Source organism: Zingiber officinale, chromosome 11A, assembly GCF_018446385.1.
Source record: "Zingiber officinale cultivar Zhangliang chromosome 11A, Zo_v1.1, whole genome shotgun sequence".
NCBI classification, from domain to species: domain Eukaryota; kingdom Viridiplantae; phylum Streptophyta; class Magnoliopsida; order Zingiberales; family Zingiberaceae; genus Zingiber; species Zingiber officinale.
The window spans coordinates 80,492,294-80,508,596 of NC_056006.1; the positions used below are offsets into that span (position 1 = coordinate 80,492,294).

The 16,303-nt window shown below is 39.3% G+C and overlaps 1 protein-coding gene across 1 annotated transcript; it reads left to right on the forward strand.

Moving 5' to 3' along the window:
- Window positions 1–2,017: 2,017 nt before the first annotated feature.
- On the forward strand, window positions 2,018–2,905 carry LOC122031504 (probable CCR4-associated factor 1 homolog 11). The gene has a single exon (XM_042590613.1). It carries the CDS (start codon window positions 2,018–2,020, stop codon window positions 2,903–2,905), a length of 888 nt encoding a protein of 295 aa, XP_042446547.1.
- Window positions 2,906–16,303: the final 13,398 nt, after the last annotated feature.

Genomic DNA, 16,303 nt, shown 5'->3' on the forward strand with positions numbered 1-16,303 from the left:
TTTAAATCATGAATATAATTAAAAAGAAAGTTTTTACCAAAATTAAAATCAACCTTTTAATCTACAAATAAGGAAAGAGATTTTAACTCTTCTCTTAATCTTTTGTAGAATCTTATAAAAGGAAGGATTTAAATTTTTTAAACTCTTTTTTATATTATCCACATAAGAAAAATTTTAAAATTTAAAATTCCTTTTTATTTAATAGGGTCGGCAACATGAATTCACCCATGAACATACCCATGGCCGGCCCTAGCTTGGTCTCCACTTATAGGATGGGTAAGAAGGTGGGTATAGGTGGGTATAGTACTATAATTAAGAGGCTACGATAGGACCGAGAGGAGGAGGAATTGGTTTTGGTCTCCGATAAAATTAAGCATCCCATGCGCCCCGAACACACAACTTAATTTTATCAATAATAATTCATTCCACTAGAAAACTATTATGAATTCTCTTCAATCCCAAATTACATTTTGGGCTCCTTCTTATCATGAGTGTGTTAGTCTCCCCTGTTTAAGATAACAAATGTCCACTAATTAAGTAAATTACTGACAACTCGCTTAATTAATATCTAGCTCAAGAGTAGTACCACTCAACTTCATCGATAATGGACTAAGTCCACTAGGGTTTAACATAACAATCCTATGAGCTCTTCTTGGGGACATTCTCAACCTAGATCACTAGGACACAGCCTTCTATAATCAACACACCCTATAAGTGATATCATTTCCCAACTTATCGGGCTTATAGATTTATCGAACTAAATCTCCCCCATTGATAAATTAAAGAAATAAATATCAAATATATGTGCTTGTTATTATATTAGGATTAAGAGCACACACTTTCATAATAACTGAGGTCTTTGTTCCTTTATAAAAGAAACGACCTCAAATGGTCCTACTCAATACACTTTAAGTGTACTAGTGTAATTATATAGTTAAGATAAACTAATACCTAATTACACTACGACCTTCCAATGGTTTGTTCCTTTCCATCTTGGTCGTGAACTACTGTTTATAATTTATAAGGTACTGATAACATGATCTTCTGTGTGTGACACCACACACCATGTTATCTACAATATAAATTAATTGAACAACTACATTTATCATAAATGTAGTCATTTGACCAATGTGATTCTTATTTCTAGATAAATGTTTATACCAAAAGCTAGGCTTTTAGTATACACTCTAATAGACCGGTCATGGCCGGTCCCAAGCCCGGATAAAGGAGGAGGGTTGCGTTAAGTTGCCAGCCAGCGTCAAACTATGACAAATATTTCATGAATGAATCCATTAAACTAATATAATCAGCAAATAATTTAATTTTTAATTTTTTAATTAACAAATAATAACTCTATTGCATTTTAAGGGCAAATAAAATAATTATTTTATAAGAATATTATGATTTATTTTAAGGATAAATATGATATTTGTTGTATTTGTATTTCCAAATCTTTAGCAAATAAAACAGTAGTATTTGAGAGATAAAATATTTAATTATATGTAAGTGAAAATATAATAGAAAAATTGTATGATTTATAAAAAAAAATTGTTGAGAGTTAAAATATTTATTTTTAATTTTTTTTTAAACCAAAACAAATGAGTAGAAATTTCACAAAAGGCAAATAATAACAAAATTACACTTGAAATTTAATTAAAGACAGGAAATGAATGATTCGATGGAAACAACTTTAATTAATTAATTAATACTAAACACCTAATTGAGCTCGCTAATTGCTGCTGGATTTATCCTTCACTTAAAGTCCTGATTAAGTCCGTTTTGCATCATTAATTATAATATATATATATCCTAATAATTCGCCGCTTGGCAGCAACTAACTCAGTTTAGTGAGTTTGCGATTTTCTCGCTTTGATTTCCTGTGGCTCTATTTAAACTCCTCCGATCCTTCCCTTCAATTTCCACTCCAACTCGATCGATCGAAATCTAACTAACATCTCCTCGATCTCCAGCTTCCACTACTTTCGCATTTCTAATATCATCAAACAGACTCATCATCATGGCCGTCGCAGTTGTCAACAACGTTAACGATATGCTAATTTCCTCTTCCGCCGCCAGCACCAGCAGAGTCGAGGTTCGCTCCGTGTGGGCTCATAACCTCGACGAGGAGTTCGCCCTTATCCGCTCCGCCGTCCCGTTCCACCCCTTCGTCGCATTGGACACCGAGTATCCTGGCGTCGTCGTCGCTTCCAAAAATCCCTACTGCACCCTCACCCTCCCCCAGCGCTACGAATTGATCCGCGCCAACGTCGAGGCCCTCCGCATCGTCCAGGTCGGTCTCACCCTCTCCGACGCCGCCGGCAACCTGCCATGTGCCATCTACAGCGACGGCACTTGTGTGCGTTACGTGTGGGAATTTAATTTCCGCGACTTCGACATCAGCCGCGACCGTTACGCCCCTTCCTCCGTCGAGCTGCTCAAGGCTAATGGCATCGACTTCCAAAAGAATCAAATATGGGGCATCGACTCTTGCAGATTCGCCCAGCACTTGGCCACCTCCGGCTTGCTTTCCTTTGGCCATTTTTCTCCCGTCTCCTGGGTTACCTTCCAAGGCGCCTATGACTTCGCCTTCCTAGTCAAGATGCTGACATGCGACTGCAAATTACCAAAGACCGTTCGTGAGTTCTTGCACCTTGTTCACTTCTTTTTCGGCAAAAGGGTGTTCGATGTGAAGCACCTTAGCAAGCATTGTCCTGGGCTTTACGGAGGATTGGAGCGGGTGGCCTCTACCGTCCGAGTTGAGCGAGCAGTGGGCTCTCGACATCAGTCCGGCTCCGATAGCTTATTAACATGGCAGGTGTTCTACCAAATCGCTTCTCGTGTGAATCCACAACTCATCCATCGTCCAGAACACATGGGAACACTATTTGACCTCCAACTGCTATAGTATGGAAACACAAATCGCTTCTCGGTGGCTTTTGGGTTTATCACAGTTGATTGTGGTTCAGCGTTAACTTAATTTGCCCACAAGATTAATTGTCCATTGCTTCATGCATCGTTTTGTATATAAGTACAGATTACATGTTTTCGCATATATCGCCAGCATTTGCAAACAAATTGTCAATATTAATTCTTTGGATGATGAGTACAGATTACTTGTTGTTTTGCTTTGACTTAAATATAATCATCCGCTAGTGTAGTGTTCTGGATCATAGAAATGGCTAGAGATGACAATGTCATCATTTTAAAATAATTGATGCTGAATTTTATTTTAAAATCATATACATTGATACGGTGCATGATCGTGGGGTCAGGGAGATGACGTGGTTGGAAGTCAAGCCTACGCGGCGTTCAGAAGTCAAACTCACGTGGCGGTCAGAAGTCAAGCTCACGTGGATACCTCTAACATCCATTAGATAACAATTCCTTGTCTTATCAATCGTGCTAAAACAAGGTATTCCTTCATCGTTAGTCTTGACCAATTTCAAAGATGGTTCACCCAATGGTTGCATGGGCATTACCCTTTCTCAACAATTGAGTTGTAGTAATACAAATGACTAGTCCATGCCTAGAATGATGTTAAATTTCATTATTTTTCCAAAATTTGTAGCTCAATGGTGAGGGTACAACAACTAATGTCTATGGGGCAACTCTTAACTTCTTCGCTAGAAGTCAATACTTCCTTTAATGGTGTTATTACACTTAATCCACAAGATCGCGATGTTGGGACTCTTCTAATCTTACTGATAAATATTCGGTCTACTGCCTCTCTGATAGATACCGACCAAAGGCCTGAACATTCTGATTCAAATGTAGGATTCAAATCCTTGGGGGAAATAGAACCATGTGGTCCTAGTATTGAGCTATTAGGTGGGGGCAACTTTTCGACGAGTTGACTAAACTCCATCTTATGGTCCATCATGCTATAATCACCTCATTTAGGGTTCAAGAACTCTTGAAAATAGAGAAATATTGACTCTGCATCTCAAAGGTCATCTTCTGCATTTTTCACTAAGTAATGTCATGATCTCACAAGTAATAAGCATCTAGTTCTATCTTCTCCACATCACTGTGGGTCATATATCAAAATGTACCTTCTAGGTTATCTAATCGGGTATGAGCGGTCTATGATTAAAATTTCCATGGTATAGGATATATCGATCCTTAATTGACTATGATAATATGAGTATACATTCCTTGTTCATAAGCTAAATTGTAGTGGCAAGAATGGTATGGTTGTTGATATTTCCTGAGACTATGCTCCTTAATCTACAATAGGTTGTTGACGGGCTGGAACCCTACTTTCCAACTCGACATCAGTTGGTGTCACAAAAGAATCTACATTCTTTCCATCATGTTCGGGTCCCTAGCTAGTGTCAACTGGTCACATCCATGGTTGACACCGACAGCGATTGTAAATAAGGTTGATTCACTAAGTGTCATCATGCTAAACCAAATAGTTGTTGGTGCAACCTTAGGTCAAGGTTGACCTGGTTGACCCAACTCGAGGTAACTTGACTCGAGTTGTATTTTGATGTTTGACTTGGGAAGATTGTCGGTGCAACCTTAGGTCAAGGTTGACCTAGTTGAGTTGCATGTTGATGTTTGACACTCGTAGAAGAGTTGTATTCTTGATATGGGACAAGAATAGATGTTTGGGAGATTGTAGGTGCAACCTTAGGTCAAGGTTGACCTGGTTGACCTGAAAAGTCCAAGTGTGGAGACTGTAAGTCCAAGCGGAGCTTGGCAGCGAAAAGTCCAAGTATGGAGACTTGGATGAAAAGTCCAAGTATGGAGACTTGGCACGGAGAAGTCCAGGCAGGACTTGGCACGAGGAAAAGTCCTAACTGGATGTTAATAGTTGAACGTGGGATGTTAGGCATGGAAAGCGTCCGCGTGAGAGTCTCTGAGGAGAAAGTGCTAGAATGGATGTTAAAGTGCAGGGTGAGTGAAGCCGTGGAAAGTCTCGTGAGTGAGCGGCAAGGGAAAATCCGATGGATCAGGATGATCGGACTTCGTGTTGAAAAGTCCAAATAGGTCAAGGGTGATCGGATACTTGGCACGAAGAGGAAAATCCAGATGGATCGGGATGATCGGACATCGGTGTGGAAAAAGTCTAGGTGTGGGTTGACCGACACTTAGCGGAGTGCTAGCGGTGTCAAGGAGTGACCGGATGCTAGGCATGATGTACCAACAGTCAAGGTTGACCGGATGTGGTGTGGAAGCCTTAGGTTTAGGGTCGAGAAGTTTGGATCGCACCGCAGATCGATCCAATGATACATGGCTCATTCGGACGGCCTGCCGACCGACAAGATGACCAATGTCGTGTGATATCGATGATCGATACCGATAGAATCCGTGCATCGGTTACGTGAAGCAGCTGTTGCGAAGCCGATCTCGACATAGAGCTAGCCGTCTCGCAATCTCCACCGACGCTGATCGAAGTGGTATGTCACCGATCAAAAAGCGGATGCGGCAACGGTGAAAGGGGAAACGAATGCCTCTCGTGCACCGATTCCCGTTCTCTCCTGGATCCGAGTCCAGGAAGGGACCGTCGCGGACGATCCACTCCCGATCGGTCCTGAATCGATCGACGAGATCGGCGCTCACATGCGCAACGCCATCGGCCAGTTTCGCTTTTGTTCCATTTCTTCTTCTTCGTATAAAGGTGGCAGGTTCTTGCTTCTTCCTTCCGATACTCCTTGAAGTACTCTTACTCTTCCGCTCCTTCTTGAGCTTTGTTGAGCTCTACTGCTTCGCGTGAAGCTTCTTCCTGTTGCTGGTTTTCTAGCTAGGCTTGGATCCGAGAAGCTGCTGCTTCACTTCAAGAAGGCAAGCAAGTGTTGTTTACATTTCTGTTCTTGTTTTCTTGTTCCTATTTGTACTCCTATTGTGTTGCAAAGATTGTGGTGAGGTTTCTCCACCCACAAGGAGTATCTATTAGCGGGTTTCCGGGGACTCATCCACCGACGGATTGGTAGGCTTCGTCCACCTTACGGACACGCCGAGGAGTAGGAGTTCATCTCGAACCTCGTTATATGGTTTGTCTTTCTTCTCCTGTTTTCTTTCCACTGTGCTAACCTAATCGTAGGAAGAACGAGAAAGATTGGGGTCGTTCATATTCACACCCTCTCTAGTCGTCGGGGATCCTAACAAGTGGTATGAGAGCAGGTCGGATCAACACCCGTGGGAGCAAAGCTAGAGAATGGATCTCTATGGAGAAGACATCACCATTCCACCCTTCTACGAATGCTGTATTGGAAGGTAAGGATGAAGTACTTTCTTATGACTAACATAATGAATTGGTTTTGTGTACAAGAAGGTTTTACTCCTCCGATGGATAAGGAATGAAAACCACTTGAGAAGAAGGAGTGGACAAGAGAACAAATTCACAAATCCGAAATCAACGAAGAGGTAACGAGAATAATTGAATTTTCATTGCCTACTAACATCTTGTGTAAGATAGGTTACAACAATGTCAAGGAATTATGGGATAACTTGGCCAAGTTCCATGAGGGAAGCTCAAATTCAAGCCATGAAGAGGAGCTAAGTGAGCCAAGTAGCTCACATCATGGAGGAGAAGATTTAGAAGTTGAGGGCCACTCAACATCTAAAGAAGAAGAGGAGGAGAGTTCCTCTTCAAGGTCGGAGCAAGAAGAAGAAGCTTCTACCTCCGGAAGGGATGAAGATGAGAGCGTTCATCCATCCTCAACCCTAGGTAACTCAAGCATTTTAATTTCTAGCAAATTACACATAATGTGCTTCGAGTGTAGGGAATTTGGGCACTACAAGAGCAAGTGTCCAAAGAGGGTTAGAAAGACTCCACCGGCACCAAAGGTCAAGGAAGCCGGCGTCCCAACACGCAAAGGCAAGAAGCACGTGGTGTGCTTTCAATGCAAGCAACGGGGACACTATAGGAGCCAATGTCCGAAGGGGAGGAAACCTCACAAGGACAAGGGATGCACATCGATAGGGGGAGCTAAGGCAAACCCTAAGGTATCTTTTAAGGCTCATTCGTGCAATTCTAGTAGGATACATGCTAGTAATTTTATTGCATTAGTCAATAATGATAAGCATGTTAACACTAGAAATCAATACATGTGCTTAGGTGCTAAACATGTCAACCTAGATAGGGATACTACTAGGAATGCTAACCCTAGGATTAACACTTCTAAGGTTAAGGAAAACCTAGGTAGAAACCCTAAATCAACTAGACACATGCCTAGGAACACCTCAAGAAAGAATGACAAATCAAAACTTGAGGTAATAGAAAAGGAGAATCAAGTCTTGAGGTCAAGGCTTGATACCCTAGAAAAGGCCCTTAAAAATTTAGAGAAGTCAACTCTAGGGCCTAAGGGTCAAAAGTCCCAGGACAAGAAAGGTTTGGGTCACAAATCTAAGTCCCAAATGGTCAAGCCCACTTACCACAATGTTCCATTCGATTATGGAACAAAACCTAGGGCTAGGAAGACCACTACCAAGGTGACAAGGGAAGTCACCCCTATAGTTGACCTTGATGAGACCCAAATGACCAAGGCTTTAAAGCCTAAGAGGGTCATTAGGAGGGTTGCTAGGGAAGTTATCCCTAGTGAATATTTAGTGAACCCAATGAGCTCTAATAGGTATTGGGTTCCTAGGAGCATCTTCTCTACCCCATAGATGGGTTAGAGAGTGTCAACTCCAATAAGAAGGGTAGTTAACCCAACTTTGAGGAAATTGACACTCAAGGAGCATTTTCAAGGTGTTTGGGAACCTTTGAAAATGAAATGGAATAATCTTTGTCATTCACTCCTTGGAAGAGTAAGTTGTGCCAAAGTGAGAATATATTAATCTTACTTTAAATTGACACAATTTTGAAAAACCTAGAGAAATATCAAATTGGGATTTTGATATTCTCTTAGGTAATCAAGGCAATCCGGGCCTTAACTTAGAAGAGCTACTCTTGTAGAATTTTAAATGGTATAAATCAAACAAGAGATCAAGAAATGCCAACTTGGGTTTTGATATTTTCTTGGAGCACTTTGGGCAATCTAGGATTAGAATTTAAGTTAGCTAAGTGATTAAGGATACTTAGATAGGTAATCTAGGTATTTTATTTGTGTTAACTTACCATGGTTGTTTGCCATATGCCATGTCATGACACCATATTTAATTTATGATCATTTGAAATGTCATGATAATGCTTAGGTTATTATATGTCATGCTTTATTTAAGTTTTCAAGCTTTATGCCATGACATTATGACATTGGCACATGTTTTTACTTATGATATAATTTATGTCATGTCATCATCTCTTGCATTAATAATCAATGAAATTGATTTAAGGATAAAAACACATTTTGATATTGAGATCAAAGTGTAGTTTAGAAAATACATGAGAACTTAGCCTAAGTTGACCCTAACCCATATCTCACATCAAATTGACTTGAATGTGGTTTGATACACCTTAGATGTGTGTGAGATATTAGGATCATGAGTTAGGATCAAGGTGCATAGTTCTTGTACCTAGATGAGCCTAATTCAAGAAATTGGGGGATCATAGGGAAAGCTTGTGTACAAGTCATGTACATTTAGCCCTAAGATTGTGGTCCTAAATTAAAAGGTTTAAAATCATTTTGAAATTGATTTGGAAAACCTTGATGAAGTCATCTTAGTGATTGCATTCATCATTGAACATTGTGATACAAAGTTGAGTTAAAACTTGAACTATTTCAAAGTTTTTGAACTTTGTATCAAGATTGAAAAATGGAAGTTATTTTCATAGAAAACTATTTTTCCATGATTGTATATGTTATGAGGAGTGTATCCTCAAAGTTTCATAATTTTTGAAATTTTCTGGAATTGTTTATGGGTTTCTGAACTTCGGGTAAAGGAAATTCAGGAATTCTGATAAGGGAGCTTGGATCGGTCACTGGACCGATCCAGAAAGGAGTGGATCGGTCACTGGACCGATCCAGGGAGGTGTGGATCGGTCCGGAGACCGATCCAGTAAGAGGCAGTGAGGCAGTCCGATCCCAGTGAATGTGGATCGGTCTAGGGACCGATCCAATGGGATCCTGATCGGTCTGGTGACCGATCAGGGCGTGCCAGAAGCTGAATTTCGACTGTTGGTCTGAAATTTCAGCTGAAAATTGGGTTTTGTGGATTTCTAAAGGTTTGAAACTCTCCAAGACATTGTTGGTGCAATGGTCAAGGGGGAGTTGACTTTTAGGGGGAGTTTTTACTCCTTAAGACTTTTTGAGGATTAGTGATATGGGATTATCACTAAGTTGATTGTTGAGTTTAGTATCAAGGGGGAAATTAAGAGTTTCAATGAAAGGTATGGGACTTTCATTAGGAAGAAACTCTTGATCTTGATACTCTCCTTTTCCTTTTTGATGTGTGTCAAAAAGGGGGAGAATTATTGGAGAACGCAAGTTAGGTTATCGGGTTAACCTAAGGGGAGAATGTCCTAAGGGGAGAATGTTCAAGGAAAGAACATTGGACATTGGAAGATGGTTGGAAAACCTAAGTTAGGTTATCGGGTTAACCTAACTTGATTATGGTTTTGTCAAACATCAAAAGGGAGATTGTTGGTGCAACCTTAGGTCAAGGTTGACTGAGTTGACCCAACTCGAGGTAACTTGACTCGAGTTGTATTTTGATGTTTGACTTGGGAAGATTGGCTGCAACCTTAGGTCAAGGTTGACCTAGTTGAGTTGCATATTGATGTTTGACACTCGTAGAAGAGTTGTATTCTTGATATGGGACAAGAATAGATGTTTGGGAGATTGTAGGTGCAACCTTAGGTCAAGGTTGACCCTGGTTGACTGAAAAGTCCAAGTGTGGAGACTTGGTAGCGGAAAAGTCCAAGCAGGGAGCTTGGCACGCAAAAGTCCAAGTATGGAGACTTACGGAGAAAAGTCCAAGTATGGAGACTTACGGAGAAGTCAAGCGAGGAGCTTGCACGAGGAAAAGTCCTAGCGATGTTAGGCAATGGGAAGCCCTAAGCGGGATGTTAGGCGTTGGAAAGTCAGTGAGTGAAGCGGTGGTGAGAAAGTCCTAACGGATGTTAGGCGTGTGGAAATCTGGTGAGTGAAGCCGGTGGAAAGTCTGGTGAGTGAAGCGGCAGGGAAAATCCGATGGATCGGATGATCGGACGGTGTTGAAAAGTCCAAGTAGGTCAAGGAGGGTGATGGGCCACGCAAAGGAAAATCTAGATGGATCGGGGATGATCGGACATCGGTGTGGAAAAGTCTAAGTGGGTCAAAGGATTGACCGGACACTTGGAGTGCTAGCGGTGTCAAGGGGGTGACCGATGCTAGGCATGATGTACCAACAGTCAAGGTTGACCGGATGTTGGTGTGGAAGCCTTAGGTTTAGGGTGAAGTTTGATCGACCGATCGATCCAACGATGATATGAGCTCATCGTGGGCAGGTCGTCGTGACCGATCGCTGCAAGATCGTCGATCATCATGATGACCGTATCGATCGATCGGTGACCGAAGCTTCGGAAGTTTTGACCTGACCGGTTGACTCAGTCTATGGTAAGCGCCGACCAGTCAATCGAGTCGCGGCAGCGTCGAGAGGCTATCCTGATCGACCGCTCGTGGACCGCGGATCGAGCATCACGAAGAAGGGAAAGGAAGGATCGATGCCGAACGACCAGCTCACGTCTCGATCGGTCCGCGCGATCAGACGATTCACCCACGATCGGCCGCTGCAGCATCGATCGAGTTCTTCGTAGTTCGCCGCTAGTTTCTTCATTGTTTTTTTCGCAGTATAAAGGGGTGAGGGATTCTCGGGCTTCTTCTTCTTCCGAAGTACCCTTATCTACGTCTGCTTCGCTCTTCTTCTGAGCTTTGTTGAGCTCGGTTCTAAAGCCGTGAAGCTTCTTCCTGTTGCTGGTTTTCTAGCTAGGCTTGGATCCGAGAAGCTGCTGCTTCACCAGGGTTCCTGCTGACTTCAAGAAGGCAAGCAAGTGTTGTTTACATTTCTGTTCTTGTTTTCTTGTTCCTATTTGTACTCCTATTGCTGTTGCAAAGATTGTGGTGAGGTTTCTCCACCCACAAGGAGTATCTATTAGCCGGGTTTCCGGGGACTCATCCACCGACGGATTGGTAGGCTTCGTCCACCTTACGGACACGCCGAGGAGTAGGAGTTCATCTCCGAACCTCGTTATATGGTTTGTCTTTCTTCTCCTGTTTTCTTTCTACTTTGTATTTCCGCTGCGCTAACCTAATCGTAGGAAGAAACGAGAAAGATTGGGGTCGGCTATTCACACCCCCCCTCTCTAGCCGTACGAAGGATCCTAACAATAGTGAGTACTTAATAGATAGATATAGAAATAGTTACACAATCCAACTAAATTGGAGAGCGTCTAACTAACCATACCTTAGTTTCTACGACATACAATTTGATTACCCATAACATAAACAAGGCAGTCAACACAAAAAGCAAGATAATCACTAGAGGTATACCTTACTCTCCTATAGCTGAGAGATGTCCTTCGGCTTATCTTGTGTCCCAAACTCGAAAAATCATAAATCAAAACAAGACAGAAATCTCAAAAACACATTACCCAACATTCAAAATTGAACCATACTATGATACTAATAAAATTATCATGCCCCGAGGGTATACTTGTCAGCCAAAATGGATGGTACCACTAGTGACAATATAGAAAATAATCGATATCAACCAATTCAAGCCAACACTAACACTAATACAATTTAATATCACCACGTTACAAATGACAATACATGTATGCATGCATGTACATGCGATCATACTACAACTACACAAGATAAAAGTCATATTCTTCTAACAAGACTTAAAATTGATACAGAAAAAAACTGTAAATACCGGCAGCAGAAAATAAACCAAGCAACTTTAAAAACAATCAAACGAGTGGAACCGACAGCTAGGACCTCTGAGTGGCACAACATTTCCTCTATCTACTAACCTAAAAGTCAAAAGAAAAGCAAAGGACAGTGAGTACAATAACTCAATGGGTATAAGAAGATAATGCATGATACTATTTGTAAGGAGATCAAAAGAAGTAGTCTCAGGTAAAATACTTAATACAAAAGTAAGAGTACCAATATAATCATCTACAAATCCAAAAATATAACCAATAATATAACACCCACTAACTTGCTTAACTTGGTATAACTAATAAAATGAGTGTACATATAGTTTATTCAAAAACCTTCATGAACAAACACAACCAACATATAGCAATTTTATAATGAATCTTGACTACACACAATAACATTCTATCACGATTGAGTCTCGTGGATAGTCGTAGTATATAAATAGTCATTGTCCGTGGAAAAATGGTCTACCACGCATTTTGCCAAGTTACCGACACCAAATTGGTTGGTGATTTATGATTGTTTGATCGATTCTTAAATGCGTCGAGGTTGATTTGGAGTGTACTAAAATCAATTATGATTGAGTTATGGCTGGACACAATTTCTTCTAACTCGATATGATTAGTGAGTTTGGGTGCTGCTTTTGGCAACATTGAGAAGTTTGATGCAATTTAAGGTAGTAGACTGGAAAATGATGGAGCAGTGGATCGACCAGGAGCTATGAATCCAAGCATTTTGGAAACAATGCAAAACATTTTGAACATGGACTTATCAAGTGTGTCTTTCAATCGAATCCAGTGTCCAGTTCCATTCCAGTTGCAGCAGCCAAAGAAAGAACACATACATATCTAATTCCACCCCATTAGACTTCCACAAACTTTAAACGAGTAGCTATCAGGAACTACTCTGTTACAGCAATAGGAAAACTTTTTGAAGTTTTTTGCTTAAGCAATTGCTGAATAGGCAGAGCAGAAGCAAGATCTTTGCTAGAAATTTGTCTGATAAACGAGAGGCCCAACGATGGAGAACAAAAAGCCAACAATTCATCCTTATGCTAGAAAGAGATGCTTGAAGATCCTGAACCATCAAAAGAAATGTCGTTTGCACAAATGTCTCTACATTTCCATGTACCTGACCAATAATGATCAAGCAGCTCCCAAAAACCTTTCCTCCGAAAAAATAGTGGTCTTGACTTGTGAGCATCCTCCACCATTTACTGACCAAGCTACATTATGCTCTTTAATTCTTCCCTCTTTACTCTGAACCGTAAAGTGTGAGTTAGATAAATTTCTTTTTTATATCTTTAAATTCATCAATACACTTCTTTTTACTCATTTTTTGTCCATTTAGAATCAGATAAATTGATCTTTCCTTGTCCATTCGATCCAAAAATTCATGAACGTGAAGTCACAGCAAGGTCGGTGCTGTAAGCTGTGACCAATTTGGTGAGCTGCAGCTCTTCCTCAACCTCTCTACGGCCATCAAGAGTTTGTGCATGAATGCGAGCTCTAACTTACTCTGGCAGATTGCTGCTCTTGGCTTTGGCCAATCACTACCACCGTGGTTTCCTTTTTCTTTTTCTCTTTTTTCTCCGTAAACAGAGCTTAAGGCTAAGGACGCCAACTCGCCAAGCTATCACAACACTTACGGTCTGTTTGGGAGGAGGTGAGGGAAGGGGAAGGAAGGGGAAATAAGGGGAAGGGAAGCTTTGAACCTCGTTTGGGAAGGAGTGAGGAAAGAGAAGGAAAGGTAAGGAAGGGTAAGTTTTAACCTTCATTACCCATGAAAAGAGAGATTGTCTTACACCCCGAATTGGGGTGTAAGGAAGGGGAAGGGAAAACAAAATATTTTTTATTCCAATTTTATTCCCGTTCTTAATAGTTTAAGAAATGTTCCAATTTCTAATTTTGCTATGTCGCCGGAGTTCAATTTCCTCGCCTTCTTCACAGCTCGCTTGCTCCCAGATTATTAGGGGAGGAGATCCGACACGTCTTCTAACTGAATTGAAAGGAGAAACCATTTTTGTCATCAAAATTTAAAAGAATATCTATTATTTTTTTAATTTTTCATCAAAATTTAATAAGTTTTTAAAGAATAGAAATTCATCTCGTTATCAGCGTTATCTTTCAAATTTTTTTATTTAAGGTTTCTAAAATCATTATTTTCATTATTTCTGATTTAATTACTTGATTATCGGTAATTCATTGTTTTGTTATAAATAGTATAAAAATTTATTTTTTTATTAAAAATAGCTAATTTAAATGATAATATAAAAAATTAAAGTTATTATAAAAAATATCTAATTTATATTTATAAAATAAATATTAATATTATGGAAACTTTCTAATATAAAAAGTAAGGGTATTTTTGTAACTTTATCTATTTAACCTCCATTCCCCTTCCTTTCCTCCTAAACAATACTACACATGTTACGTTAATGAACCTTCTCTTCCTCCCAAACAAGGAGAAGTTAAATACTTTACTTCCCCTCACTTCCCTTTCCATTAATGAACCTTCCCTCACTCCATCCAAACAGAGGGTTAGGGTTACCGAGCTAAATTTTAGGGTGTTCAAATTTATTTGATAATGTAATCAAGCCGAGCCGAGCTTAAAAAAATCAAACTTTTGAAATGATTATTCATGTTTGGCTTGACTTTTTTTTTATGAGCTTGATCTTGTTTAAAGTTTGGTTTGAGCTTGGTTAATTTAAATGTCATTGAGCTCTCAATTCAAGCTTTGCTTAAGCTCGGTTCGTTTAGATGTTATTGAGCTCTCAATTCAAAGTTTGTTTGATTGTTTGAAACTTTTAGTTATTTGATTGGTTATTGAGCTTGATAATTTAAACTTATTTATTTATTTTATTATTTATTTAGTATATTGAAAAAAGTTTATTAATGAATATGATTTGTGAATATTATTCATGAGCATTAACGAGCTGAATACATATATGATCAAGCTTGTTTGTTTAGTTTAACTAGCATTTCAAGTTTGTTTATTTAATTAATCTTGTGTATATTGAACGAACATAAACAAGCTCTTACCAAGCCGAACACCATTCTTGTTCACGAAAGCTTGGTTCATTTACAACCCTACCAGCACCACTGCCAGTTCGTCCTTAGGTCAACACGAAAGAGATAAATTACAAGTGGTTACTTTAGCAGTTGAATAGTGCATGGGGATGGCAGACACTCGGCATCTAGCTAGAATCACTACAAGAAAACAGAGCTTCAGAACAATTTTTTGAAAGTGAAATAAAATTTGTTTTAAATTTTAGTAAATTGTAAAAGGATTTGCTACAGAATTACTAATCCGTTTAACTTTAAAAAATAATATACAAAAAAAATTAAAATAAAATTTAAAATAAATTATAAACAGAATTTATAAATAATTTTTTCTAAATAAAAATGAATATGGAATAACAAATAAATTAGATACGAAATTTTTTCTATTTTTAAATATGTTTCAAATATTTTAAATAGAAAAAAATAATCCGTTATAATTTCTATAATTATAAAAGAAATTTATTAAGTAATTATAAATATATTTTATTTTCATTTATTAAACCCTAAACCCCCATTCTATTATTATTTTTTGTGCTTCTCCTAAATCACAGACGACTACGGCTAAGGCACGCCCGGCTCTGCCTCCTTTGCATGCGATCTTTGTCGTTCTTTCCACCAAAAAATCTCAGGTAATCCTCATCTCCTTCTCCAATTCTTCTTTACTCTGCAATGTGCGGCATCAGTGGTGTCCTAATCGAGTGACAGCAATCATTTGCATGACCTAATCACGCACGACACCGACCTAATCTCATAGTTGCTGCCGCCTTACTGCTGTCGCAACCGCCTAGCCTCAACCATCTTGGCCTCTGTCGGGGCTATCGTATCCTTGTAAGTACCTGACACTTCCCTAAACCCTGAATTTGTGCGGCCTAATATGACGAAACAATGCAAATAAGGTTCATATTTTATTTTGATTCGTGATTATCGCGTGTACATCATGCACCTTCATAAATTCCTTGGTCTTTAGTGAAAATGGAAGGAATTTATAATAGTGATAGTGAATTTATGTAGTTTATTGTACTTTTTCTTTTAATTTGTTTGGAGCAAAGTGTACTAAGAGTAATATTGTAGCTTTTGGATAATGTTTTTGTTGGTTCCAAATAAATGTAGTTTTTCTGGAGTATATATTTAGTTATTTAAATTTAGTTCAGATTGTACCAAGTTGAAAGGTAATATGTGGAAATTCTCTATAGCATGACATTTCTTTTTTATGTAACCTTATACCTATTTAAATAGGTATAAGGTTCTCTACAGCATTATATTTCTTTTTTAATGTAACATGTGGAAATATCTCTATAGTATACATTATTTTTTTATTACATATATTGATTAAATATTTTAACATTGATTTAGGATGTCAAGTAGAGGTAAGGATGGTTCCAACAAAAGAAGATCAAGGGGGAGATGATGACAGAGATGGCAATCTCT

Excerpts from the sequence above, each read along its gene's own strand:
- LOC122031504 (XM_042590613.1), top strand. The coding sequence starts at position 2,018 with ATGGCCGTCGCAGTTGTCAACAACGTTAACGATATGCTAATTTCCTCT.